At 46.6% G+C, this 12,723-nt stretch overlaps 5 protein-coding genes across 5 annotated transcripts; 4 read left to right on the top strand and 1 right to left on the bottom strand.

Annotated features, from left to right (window-relative positions):
• Nucleotides 1-199: 199 nt before the first annotated feature.
• Nucleotides 200-1,125, top strand: EYB26_008736 (uncharacterized protein; the record flags this gene model as incomplete). The annotated part of the gene is made up of 5 exons (XM_054267987.1): nt 200-369; nt 520-541; nt 616-698; nt 811-868; nt 946-1,125. The coding sequence occupies 5 exons, from the start codon at nt 200-202 to the stop codon at nt 1,123-1,125; spliced, it is 513 nt and encodes a 170-aa protein (XP_054123962.1).
• Nucleotides 1,126-2,931: 1,806 nt separating this feature from the next.
• EYB26_008735 (uncharacterized protein) lies at nt 2,932-4,159 on the top strand (the record flags this gene model as incomplete). The annotated part of the gene is made up of 2 exons (XM_054267986.1): nt 2,932-3,147; nt 3,221-4,159. The coding sequence occupies 2 exons, from the start codon at nt 2,932-2,934 to the stop codon at nt 4,157-4,159; spliced, it is 1,155 nt and encodes a 384-aa protein (XP_054123961.1).
• A 237-nt stretch (nt 4,160-4,396) lies between these two features.
• EYB26_008734 (uncharacterized protein) lies at nt 4,397-5,494 on the bottom strand (the record flags this gene model as incomplete). Its single annotated transcript, XM_054267985.1, has 3 exons — nt 4,397-4,657; nt 4,739-4,990; nt 5,252-5,494. 3 exons carry the CDS (start codon nt 5,492-5,494, stop codon nt 4,397-4,399), a joined length of 756 nt encoding a protein of 251 aa, XP_054123960.1.
• A 3,199-nt stretch (nt 5,495-8,693) lies between these two features.
• EYB26_008733 (uncharacterized protein) lies at nt 8,694-10,023 on the top strand (the record flags this gene model as incomplete). The annotated part of the gene is made up of 2 exons (XM_054267984.1): nt 8,694-8,765; nt 8,851-10,023. The coding sequence occupies 2 exons, from the start codon at nt 8,694-8,696 to the stop codon at nt 10,021-10,023; spliced, it is 1,245 nt and encodes a 414-aa protein (XP_054123959.1).
• A 1,228-nt stretch (nt 10,024-11,251) lies between these two features.
• EYB26_008732 (uncharacterized protein) lies at nt 11,252-12,550 on the top strand (the record flags this gene model as incomplete). Its single annotated transcript, XM_054267983.1, has 3 exons — nt 11,252-11,304; nt 11,355-11,488; nt 11,547-12,550. The coding sequence occupies 3 exons, from the start codon at nt 11,252-11,254 to the stop codon at nt 12,548-12,550; spliced, it is 1,191 nt and encodes a 396-aa protein (XP_054123958.1).
• Between the last annotated feature and the right edge of the window lie 173 nt (nt 12,551-12,723).

Below are 12,723 nucleotides of genomic sequence, written 5' to 3'. Positions count from 1 at the left end.
ATAATATTCGAATGGCTTTGGCATTAGGTTTGCAGGTGGCTACTCTAGCACTGCTAGTACGTATTCTCTTGCCTTGGGAGGCTTGGACTCAAAAAGTATGAGCCAACTTTATACCCAATCAAGAAAACGCTTTGCGATAAGACGACGCAAGCATGTCCTGTAGAAGCCGAAACGTGGAGCGTTTTGTGAGTTTTGTCTCATGGGTGTCATCACTCTCGCGAGTGGGCCAAGACCTCCAAGAGGGAGCTGTTCAGAGGAGACCGACTCAGAGGAGAAGAGGCTGGCTGTGGCTGAGGGCGGCCAGTCACGTTGTTCGGCCAGCAAGAACGGGGGGTCCACTCGCTCCGTCACAGCGCTCTTGGCGCCAGAGTCAGGGCTGAGCGAGTCCTGGGAGGGAGATCTTCCTTCTTTGCGTTGAACTTACTCCGTACTTGTACCACTACTATTACTTCTTGGTAACTCACCCTCTATTTCATACACCACGAACCGTCCCTGCGAACGCTTATCCTACTTATTTAGAGTTATTCTTGGTTTGATTCAGGTGTGTATATCCATTCTGTCGCTGCTGTTGTTTGTTTTGTGTCCCGTGGTTTGATTACTGACTGACGGAGACAGACAGAGAAGATGTCGTCGCAGGACTACTACGGTCAACAACAACCTCACTACGGTGGGGGATATCCCAACCAGCCTCCTCAAGCGTGCGTCCCTCTGACAGACGTTGAACAAATCAAATATATATACATATACATATACATATACATATAAATGTGTATGTATATCTATCTGGAGGAATATGCTAATAGAGAACAGTCACCCTCCCCAAGGCGGCTACTACCCTCCTCAACAGCCCGGTTACGGACCTCCTCAGGTAAGCTTCGTATCTTCTGGGTTTTGATTTTGCTTGCGCAAAAAGCAAAAGAAAAGCTGACTCTTGTTTGGTGACAGGGCTACCCTCCCCAAGGCTACCAACAACCCCCTCCACCACAACAGTACCAACAAGAGCAGCGCGGAGGTCGGGACCACGGCTGTCTAGGCGCTTGTCTTGCCACACTGTGTTGCTGCTTCCTGTGCGAGGAGAGCTGTGAATGCTGTTTCGATTGCATTGAGTGCTGCGAGGGATGTTAAACTTTTACAAACTCGGAAAGTTTTGTAACTGTTTAAGGGACAAGAACAACAACAACTGGGGATGGGCACGGTCATACAGAAGTGTATAATCGTGGAGATGGATCTTCCTGGTCTTGAAGATGTTTTCCTCCCCCGATTTTGACAAGTCGAGTCGAGTCGGGTTGGGGCCTGTCAATATACTTATCAGCTTTCCTTTTCTCTCTCTCTCTCTCTCTCTCTCTCTCTCTCTCTCTCTCTCTCTCTCTGGCCTTTCATGTCGGTTTCTTCTTGGTTTGTGCTGGAGCTAAAAACTACTTTTTTACCCCTTCTATTTACCCCTCCCAATCAATCTTTTATCTCCTTTGTGAATATATCCTACACCTCGTCAAACTTTGCGCGATACGTTGGGTTTGTGTAGATAACCATGGTTGAATCCAACTAGGAACTCCGGGGTTGGCAAAGTATATCTATTTTCTTCTTTGGTACGAGATGAGGTCAATACTTGCCTCTACCGTCGTCGTAGTAGTAGCCGTGGCGCACGACGTTTTGCCTGTCTTCCTTCATGTCGAGCGAGGACTTGCCTCTGACGTCTACATCTACGAAGGTATATAAATCGAGTACTTACCTACCTACCTACCTACTTCTCCATACCACCAACAAACTCAATCTTATCCACCATTCCCAAAAGCACAGCGACAGCCCATCCATCAAACCAAGATGAAAAGCCCCCACCCAGGCGACTACGCCCAACCCTCCGAAACCGTCTTCCGTAACGTCCAGCGTCAATCGCCCACCTCTCTGAGCAGGGACGATCCGCATACCTATAACCGCAACGAGCGTGGTAGGGCAAGAGTGGCGCACGAAGCTGAAGGCCGACCGAGACGGAAGCCTACAACGTCCAGGTCACGGAGTAGGAGTAGTGGCAGTGCCGCGAAGAGATTGGCGAATTCGAGACCGAGGTCGAAGATGAGGAGGGAGAGTAAGGGGAAGCCTGATTATCAGTATGCGTATTTTTAGCTTCTAGCTTCTTGGAGAGATCAAGATCGAGGTGAAATGAGTGAGATGGTGAAGGAGAGAGAAAGAGGGGTCATGTAAATAGATGGTGTCCGAGTCAGTTGTTGAATGGATAATCCGTGTGCGGTTCCACTGTATCTTGAGTAACTATCGGAGTATCCGGAGTGAATTAAGTCAACTGGTAAATGATTCGTAAGAACAGTCAGCCGTTACCGTAACCTGGACAAGTTATTCACTCAATAATAAATCAGTCCAGAGGCAACAATCAGTAGACCAAAGAACGAAAAACCGGACCTCCTCCACGGAATTGCGTTGATATGATGTGCCTCACCAATTACCACCCTATCACGGCTTCATCTTCTGACGTCAGTGCCCACCGTCTGTCCAACTGGCTGGGTGAGGTGGACGACAGAAAGACAACAGATAACCGCCTCAGCCTGCATAAGAATTGGTCGATCAAACGAGTGAGGTAGAGCTATTTATTTGAGTTTTCCCTGCCACAGAGAGGCGACGGTTTATCTGCAACTATTGTTTTTGTCTCGCAAAACTAAAACACAGGGCAGAGCGGGGAAATAAATACACGTGATCGCCCAACGTATTGCATCAGTTTCAACAGTTCCCCTTTACTTCTCAAACTTACTTCTACAATTACAGTCATAGAAGACAACAGACACGACGTGTTCAGATCTAGTGAAGAAATAAAATCAACATTCTACTTACGATTACCTACACAACAACCGACCAACCAACACGGTAGATCTAACCTCCCATCAACAACAAGCCCAAGCAACTACCCAAGATAGAGCTCTATACATGGCAGATTCCACCCTCTATCTCTACACCTCCCTCACCGCGGGTTCCTCGCACATCATCACCGCCACCTCGCGCCTCGAGACAATCCTTAAAGCCAACAAGATCCCCTTTCAGGCCATCGACATTGCCACCGATGATGCCGCGAGGAGACTGTGGGGGAGGTATTCCAAGGGACGCAAGTTGCCTGGTTTGGTGAAGTTTAAGACTATTATTGGCGTACGCCCCCACCCTTTTTATCTCTCTCTCTCTCTTTTATTATAGGGGTTTTGCTGACGTGGGTGTTTTCAAGGATCTCGAGCAAATAGAAGAATGGAACGAGTACGGCGAACTCAAAGCCGAAATTGGCGCCGTCTCTGATCCGAATGATTTCTCCTCCGAGCCTAAGAAAGCCGATGCAGTCGAGGTCCCCAAACCCGCTCCCGTGGTAGCACCGATGTCGAATAAATCGAGCGGAACGTCGACGCCACACATCCAGATTCAGAACCCGCCCGTTAGCGAGAATAAAGAGGACCAGCGAACACTAGCGCTAAGATTGGCCGGCGAGGAAGCAGCGGCACGGGCAAAGGAGAATGCACGAAGCAAACTCGGCGCAAAACCAGTTACAACCGAAGGAGAGGGCAAAGCGACGCCGACATCTGATCCGACGGCCAAGGGGACGGAATCCGTCGCCTCAGTGAAGGGGGATAAAGAGGACGAAAAGAAGTCTGATACTGACGCCGCCGCCATTTCCAAGCCTACCGACAGTGACATCGAAACGAAGAAGCCAACTTCGACAAGTGATTCAACGGCCGGCCGCTCCGTCGTCCCTGAAAGCATTCCTCCATCATTGAAAAGACCCCCCCTCGCCGACGAAGTTGCCGCCGTATCCAGTGAAAACTTCCACGCTGATGATGCCGAGGTGTTGGGTCTAGTAGGCCATCATCGCGGCTCAATTGTCTCTGCTACAACGCAGGATGAGCAGGAACAAGTGCGCGAGGATATTAGAGCGTCTATTTCGGATGTGCCTGCTGATGCGGATATTGATGCGTTGAGGAAGACGGCCGAAGCAAAGAAGGGGGATACTATTGCTGAAGATGAAGATGAGGATAGCGAGGAAGAGGAGGAGGAAGAGGAAAAGAAGGAAGACAAGCCTGCGGAGACTAAGAAGGAGGTAAAGAAGGAAGAAGAGAAGACGCAGAAACAAGACCCCAAGAACGAGAGTAAAGCCGGTGTCAGTGTCGATGACTAGTTTACTTTACGTGATGGTTTTTTTTTTTTTTTCTAATAAGTTATGTCGGGTTTGCGAATCGCGTTCTGTTTAAATTAGCCAAGGTTTGTGATACCAATTCTTTCTGTCGAGATGCGTTCAAATCCTGTGTTCGGTTACCGGTATGTTTGCATAGCACTAGAATAGCCTTCAATTCATTCCTTCGTATCTCATCTGTCTTTCTTTCTCTATATAACCCTCTAAAACCGAGAAGAGATTTCAAGACCTTCTTTTCTCAACAGCGTCCCTCAACTTCTGTATAACTTCCGCCGGATCCTTGGCCCCAAACACCGCGGACCCAGCAACAATCACATTCGCGCCCGCATCAGCCGCTTGATCGATCGTCCCCAAACCCAGACCACCATCAACCTCGATGTTGAGATTCGGGTATCGCTGCCTCAAAGCAGTGACTTTGGGCAGTTCAGAGGCCATAAATTTTTGCCCGCCGAAGCCGGGGTGGACCGTCATTACCAATACCATCTATTCAATAACCAGTTAGCCATAATGTTTACATGTTATGTTATTAGAAGGGGGGTTGTGGTGCGTAGCGGGACGTCGTACATCAGGCCTCTCAATCTCCGTCTCATTTTCAAGAATATCCCACAACACATCCACTTTCGTGTCTGGTTTAATAGCTATACCGGCCTTCATCCCAGACTCATGAATGTATCGAATCAACTCCTTGGGTGAGGTCTTGGTGGTGGTTGTGTAATCGGCGGGGTCTTTGGCGGCGGTGGAGGAGATGGCGGCTTCGTAGTGGAAGCAGTACAGGTCGCAACCGGCGGATTTGAATTCTGAGACCCATTTTTGGGGCTGCTCACTCCATTAGCATATTGTAATGTAAGATGGTGTTGTAGATTGGATGTAGTTTTTGGTGGTGGTGTTTTGGTCATGTTTTGGCGAATGGAGGAGGGGTAGACATGTGAGGATGATATCATAGCATATACGCTTGATTCAACAACACAATTGAGTGCATGAGTATACAACCCATTCGCAGCATACCCTCCAGACAAATCCAAAAACACAAATTGCTATGATAAATTGCCATTATCGGACAAGAAAGGAGAGACAGACCTCAGCAATCATCATATGACAATCAAACGTCCCCCTCTCCCCCGGTGTAGCAGGCTTCGCAACATGCGATCGAATCTTCGTAACAACAGGCGCCCCGAAAGTCATATTAGGCACGAAATGGCCATCCATAATATCAACGTGCAGCCAGTCGGCGCCCCGCTCCATGGTTGTCGCGCATTCGGGGCCAAGTTGGGCAAAGTCGGCGCTCAGGATTGAGGGGGCGATTATGGCGGGGGGACTCATCTTGATTATTAGGAGTGGTAGTGAGTGAGCGAGTATGGCGATGGGTAGTACACAAGGGAGGTGGAAGGGGATGAGTAGATTGAAAATAGATGAAGGTAAAACGAATTGAGAAGGAGGAGTGAGGAAGAATAAAAATGTTGAGGTGAGTTAGATCCACTGACTAACTAAATAAGCTACTATCATCACGGACTCACGGAGGCTTCGAGATGGAGTCGGACTTGGGACCGAGCCAGCTACGTCACATGATTTGCACGTTCTTTTACTTTAACTGCGTCAATGTACCAAAGATAACTGAAATTCTATTTATCAATTGATTTTGTTTACTACGTAAGTAGTCCTCTAGAAGAGTAATACGTATTGCATGTACGTATTTTCAATTGTGTTAGTATGCGTACGGTAACTCCGCGGAGACATCTTTCTTGGTACAATTATCATGTAGCGTTAGGGTTAGGGCTAATTACAAGGAGCTGCGGAATCGGCAGCCTCTGATCTCATCGTAGCTTCTTATTGTTGCATGTTAATTAATAGATAACACGGAAATAGTGGCCAAAACCTATAATTTCTTCAAAGACACCATGGAGCGTGCAGGGAAAGTTAAACAGCTAGCCCAGATGTTTTCTCGGCATGGAGACCTCATAAAACAAGTTGAAGACGAATCCAAACGGATCGTCGATATGCTTGAAGGCATCGAAAACATTTTTTGGTTTCTAACAAGTGACAAACCCATTAGTCTGCCTGACTAGTGGATAGGACAATATCAGTGGTACAGAGCCAGTAAGAAGGTCATCCCCGGTCTCTTTCAGGACATGGAAGTCTTAGAAAACTCCACGAGAACGATTGGAATCCTTGTGAACACCCACATACTCCTTAATGTCTCTGAATTGAATGGATCTGAACAACTCTGGACACAAATGCAAGATATCCCCAACTTTCGTTTCAATAGTCAACATCACATTCTTTACTAACTCAAAGAAATTTAACAGCGCTTCCTTCACAATGATGTTGAATATCGAATCACGAAAGCTCGAGCACGCTCGCTTCAGACATCTGCAGCCTGGAGGTTTATCCACTCAAAACTCTGAGCCCATGTCTCTTGCTCTGGAAGTCTTACAGATTTTTCTTGTGACCAAGTTCTTTGCACGTGGACAACCATTAGGGAATAGGAGAGGGAAGAACAGAGGGGAGCAGTGAGCGGTTGCATATTAAAGTACCATGTCTAGTGCCGACTCATAATATGGCTGACTATCTCGAATTAGTAAATGGTACCTCATAATCTGAAGACACTAGCAAGATTATATAGCATAATAATAGTAGTCATCCCTCTTTTTTTACTTTTCGGGTTGGTTAGAATTGACAATTGGTCGTCCATCCATGTTGGATAACCATGTCTTTGGTGCCTCATTTTCAAGGTAGAAGAACGTTCCACGTGTTGAAGCAACGTGTATGTTAGATTATGAGATGGAAGATAATTCTCGATGACACTCTGAAGTCTGAGACTACATTCATACTGCGTAGTAGTATATATGTATGGTTGGGCTCAAATGCAAGGAGCCATTGGCGAGACGACGTTTCTGAAGATATATATCTGTCATGTCTATATATCTGTATCAGATAAGTCGATTGATGATATGGTCTGTAACGTGGCTTATTATGTTGTGATTGATCATTGCTCTACGTAGTAGATACTAGGTATCCCGCTGATCCTAGTAGTCGACATTGTAACCTGGAAAGAAGCACGTCATGGGAATCAATCCCAAACTAGAATGACGGGCATGCCACTAACGTCCTTCGCTTGCATTTCGGCTTTATTACAAATTAAGCCACATGGAGTCATGGATTCGTTGACCTCTAGGCTCTAGTGCATTCCTCCTTCGGGGTAGTATAAGCTTAAATTGAGTGTCCACTATCCACCGGGGTCGAGTGGTATCTCATTTCCTGTCAATTCATACGTTGTCCGGAGGTGTCGTAGACAAGCGTTTATGTAGCATGTAACTAGGTTACATTGATTGTCTAATATGAGATCCGTGCAGTTGGGGCGAATACATCGGCCTGTCGATGTATGACACTGGATCCATGGATGTATATACTCCGTATGAATATCAATCTATGATTTGCAGAGAAAACCAAGGAAATGTGTATTTGAATTAAATCCAGATAAAAATAACAGTGGTTAGGTAATCGGCGATTTAAAGCGTCTCTAACCTAATTAATAAATCGTACAAACTAAAAAACATTCCAAATCAACTATTGAACTCTATGTATCTCATATTATCGGCTGCACTCTCATTGCTTGTTCCTGTGCAACCATACCAAGCACGTAGTTGGATGGCATTTCAAGTCAAGTCCCATTATTGTCCCTGACTATCGGCCCCCAAATCATCTCCTCGGAAATCCGTTCACTGTCCAGTGTCCAGGGCTCTGGCTATGTATCAAACCACTCAATCAAAAACAGTGTTGGAGTGTGGTGGATTCACCACTAGAACTAAGAAACTTTGGGCCCCCCACCTCCAGCCTTCTGCTTGGTCTTGTCAACTCTTTTGGTGGCCTAGTTCAAGGCCTAGAGTCCTATTCTAGGCCAAATTATGACTAGCGACAGCCTTTGTAGGTGACGCTAAACTGTTCCCAAGTCCTTCTTTTCGTTTGGGCCATGAAGCAGGTCAACAAACTTGCAACAGAACTGCTAGGCTATCACTACACTCAATGTGCCAATGTTAAATCATCGGCCTTAATTCCGTCTGCGACTACTACCTCTGCACGTCAAATAATACGCCAATGATGGGGCATTAGACTACTTCCAGTTCAAACTCAGTTCTTGATCGTTTCATTTTCTTGTGCTACTCGGGACGCTAGACTGCTTGTCTTTTTATTCCTTCTTCCTTTTTTCCGGCTTTTTGAGCGTTCACGACTTCATTTAATAAGCTAAAAATTCCTAAAAACCTTATCAATCCTATCGGCAGTGAGATATATGCAGCCGAATTGATGCCATTCATTTGAAATCAAGAGCTGCTGTCTTCGAGAAATATTCGCCTTATTCCCCAGCTCGGATTTCCCGATAAGTCCGAGGTAAAAGGATCGAATACAACCCTTCAAAAGGGTTGTTTCTTGCAGGACTATGGGGCGCAGATCGCGGCGATTGAAGGTGTAACAAACTTAAACCTCTTTCGATACAGGATACCAGGCCATACGGTCGCAAAAGGATATGGGCACCTCGAGAAAGTTTCATACAAAGACGCGGAATGGATGTATAAATTGCAAGAGGCGACGGGTCAGGGTATGTTTTTGTATCCCGATGCATCATGTTGGGATTTTGTACAAGTTGAGATGTACTTGATATGATCCCTGCTGACACCAGCTAGTGTAATTTGCAAGCACCACAATGTCATCACTGCAAAAGACGTGGCGAAGAGTGCAGTTTTCAACTCAAAAACAGCGATGAAGAAGAGGCCAGCGAAGCAGACAACCAAAGATACCTTCAAGATGGCGATGATCAGCACGATAGAGACAATAGGCAACAGAGCATATCTTCACCTGTCTCGCGCAGCCAACCCGGACCTTCAAGAGTCTCGCCAACCCAATGGCCAAACCTTGATATTGAACAGTCTCAACTCAGATGGCACTACAACACGTTTGCAGCCAACTCCCTCGCCCTCTTACAAGAAGATCCGCGCCGCGTCAAATTGATTTGGAAAGGCGAGGTATCCCTCAAAGCCGAACACGATCCCTGGATCGATCATGCCACGATGGCGATTGCTGCTTTACATATATGTCATCTAGAACCCCCCAACCCCGAAAACTATTATACCGCCGCTTATAAGAACTATCGCAATGCGGTAGTCGCTTTTCCAAAGGCAGTCAAGGACATGAATCCTCAAAATAGCGTGGCGATATTGTCCTTTTCACTGCTTATTTTGATGTTCCAGCTAGGTATCTCGTGTGTCCCTGGCGCAGGACCAATGTCCGATGCCTTTCCAACCGTGGATGCATACAATGCAATCTCCGCTTTACGAGGAACCTGGTCGTTGATCGATCAGCTCGGCCCTCATCTCCAGAAGAGTCATTTGAGCGCTCTATTCACACACCGAAAACACCTCCGCTTCGAAGTGCTAGACGAAAGCCACGAAAAGATGATAGAATTTCTTACCAACCTGAATGACACCGTTAAATACGGACAAGCAAACACAATAAGTCGCAGCGATATCGACCGACAAACCTGCTCGCAAGCCCTCACCGTCCTCCGGTTTTGGTTCAGTATCATGGCTGCGAAGTTACCGACTACATGGCTGTTGTTGGTCTGGTGGCCCGCCGGGGTTTCTCCCGAATTTTTGCTGTTGTTAAAGAATAAGGATCCGATGGCGCTGATTATAGTTTGTCACTGGTGTGCTGGAATGCATCGTATCCCGATGAAATGGTACCTGGATGGATGGGCGAGACGCATGTTGAAGGCCATGATGGACTTGTTGGGCCCGGACTGGAATTTTGCGCTTCAGTGGCCTATGGAGGAGGTATTTCAAGCAGAGAGCAGGGAATAAGTGAATGACTTGGTCTGTTGAATGTATGTGAATCACTGTGGGAGAATGCTTATCAACGGTGTACATACACGGATATATCTATATACACTGCCTAGTTATTGATTATACCAACTGCGGAAGCAAGTACATACGAATTTCCATAGAAATTAAATCTAGTAACCCGAGTACTTCTGATGTACCTCGCAGGAATCGACTATAGCTACTACTAAGACAACTCCATACCTAGGTACGTAGTAGGTACTTCCCGTCCGTCAAACCCTGAGCTGCATACCGGTATTAAGAATTATATTTAGAAAAGTCCCCATACATCCTCTAAATAGTTCACTAACAATAAACCTAGACATTAAAAAAGAGGTCTTGGCATTATAATATGCAATAACTTGCAGTTATCGTTCTCGCGTGGCTCGAAAGGATCAAGATGACTTTAGCCTAATACCTATTGAATGTTCGTATATACAATTAAGTTGAATCAACATTCACTGTATCAGCCTCTGACACAAATATATTAATTTCCCACTAGTTAGCAGTTTGTGACCACTGACTAAGAGAATTATAGTTAGTAGTTGGTTAGCTAAGCAGTTACGTAGATTAATGGCTAACTAAACCCCGAGCCTCCGACGTCTCACACAGGCGCTTAGATGCTTATTTTTCTACCCCTGTTTCCGACTTCCGTCTTTGGAGACAACACACGTTACAGCTATGAAGGGGCGGAAGAAGTGACGACAACAACAATACACAGTTTTTGCTTGTTGTGGAAGTATCTTAAGATAATGATAATTTTCTTCATACAGCCACCATCCCCTTTGCAATTTGCGTGAGATTGAAGGTCAAGAATTAACACACCTATCACTGGAGCCGGAGCAAGCACCGAGCGCAAAATCTCACACGAATGGTGCAACTTATTTGATTATATGGATTATCCGATCAGGTGATGGTGGCTTTCGAGGACGAACCTCCAGAGGTTATAAATATGTACCTCTATAGCTCCAAGAATGCTGTTTCTTTCCTCCTTCACTCATCACAACACAATCTCTTCAGTTCTCTCTAACGACATTCGTTACGAATAACCTGTTCTGTGAACGGTATTCATTTTATCTTCAATTCTTTCCACTCATTTGCATTGTAAAATTCATCGTTTCCGACCGGTCCGGAACATTATTTCTTCATTCATTCAAATTCCATCTTCTTACTTGAAAGGACGATTTTCGAGAGTTTCATATCATTCAATATGTATTCCAAGACAGCACTTGTATACCTCCTTGCAGCCGTTGCAGAGGCTCGGTAAGCATCCTTCCACAGTTGAATTCTATAGATGACTTATCACCATATAGTTTCGGACAAGAGCAAGGAAATGGTGCTATTACAGCCATTGGGGCATTGACTAACCTCGGTCAGCCTGGCCAGGCCGCCACTCTTGCTGGTGGTTCGATCCAGTTCCTGCTTGCAGCAGCTAATCCTTGTGGAAGTAAGACCACCTCTTCAATCATCATTGTTATACAAGGATAAGAGCTAATTAGGTAAAGAATTGATCCAAGCCGACAAAATTATCGCCCAGCTTGGAACAAGCGATGCCGCCATCGCCGCAGCTCGCGGCCTCGTCGCCGCGGAGCAAAACTTCAACCCCTTCGTCGTTAGCATCCCGTCAATTTGCTCCGACCCTACTCTTCCTACCACTGCTGCACTCCGTGGTGTTGTTCCACTCATCGACCCTGCCGTTACCGGACAGAATGTTGAGAACGCAAACTCCGCCACCTCCAAGGTTACTCCATTTGACGCTACCGGATTGAGCGTTGCTCAAGTCATGGTTGCTCATGGCTTTTCCAACTTTACTGCTGTCGCCCAGGATGGTACTAAGGTTGCCGCTTCAAAACTCGGAAACGGCGCAGCGGCTGGTACTGGTACTGAGACTGCTACTGCTACTGCTGCTGCCACTGAGACCGCTGTTGCTGCTACATCCGCCGCCGCCGCCAATGCATGTGCCGCTCCCTCCGCAACGACACTGGCCACTGTCGCTAGTTCTGTAACCGCCACTGCTGTTGCTGCTGCATCTACTGCCGCTGCTGGAACTTGTACCGGTTCCGGATCAACCATGGTCTGCAGTGCGCCTGCAGCAGGCGCCGGTAAAGTCTCTAACCCTGTTACCGGTACCTTCGACGGTTTTGTCGCGTCTAACATTGCCGGTCTCGACTTTGGTCTCTGTGTCCCCACCATGAAGTTCGAGGCCGGTCTCGACGGTCGTGCTACTACTGAATCTACCTTCCAAGCTATCGACCCTCTCGTGAACAAGGGTCAAGAGGAGGCTAAGAACCCTGGCATCATCGCCAACAGAATCCATGATCAGTTAACCAACGTCTGTGGAGCTAATGCCGCCGCCAAGAGTGCTGCTGCTTCTGCTCAGAAAATGATTGCTAGTTTGGGAACGAGGGATGCCAGTACCGCTGAGGCCTGGAACTCGGCTTTGGGATTCGCGGGTACTAACATCAACCCCGACAATGCTCCTAAGACCGGTTTGGTTGGACATACCTAAAGTGCATGAAACAGGGAGAGGACATGGAATGTATAGTCTGATTGACTATGAGCTTGAGAATTTGTGAAAGGGGATTGTGTTGTGATCGAGTGATGAATGTAAAGGAGAATGACGACTGATGAATTGACAAATTTCTTCATCGATTTTCTTATTGCTAAGGATATAGATAGGTA

Source organism: Talaromyces marneffei, chromosome 7 (genome assembly GCF_009556855.1).
Source record: "Talaromyces marneffei chromosome 7, complete sequence".
In the NCBI taxonomy this organism is placed as follows: Eukaryota; Fungi; Ascomycota; class Eurotiomycetes; order Eurotiales; family Trichocomaceae; genus Talaromyces; species Talaromyces marneffei.
Note: the sequence above shows the minus strand (reverse complement) of the source record. Positions and strands in the feature narration are given on the sequence as shown.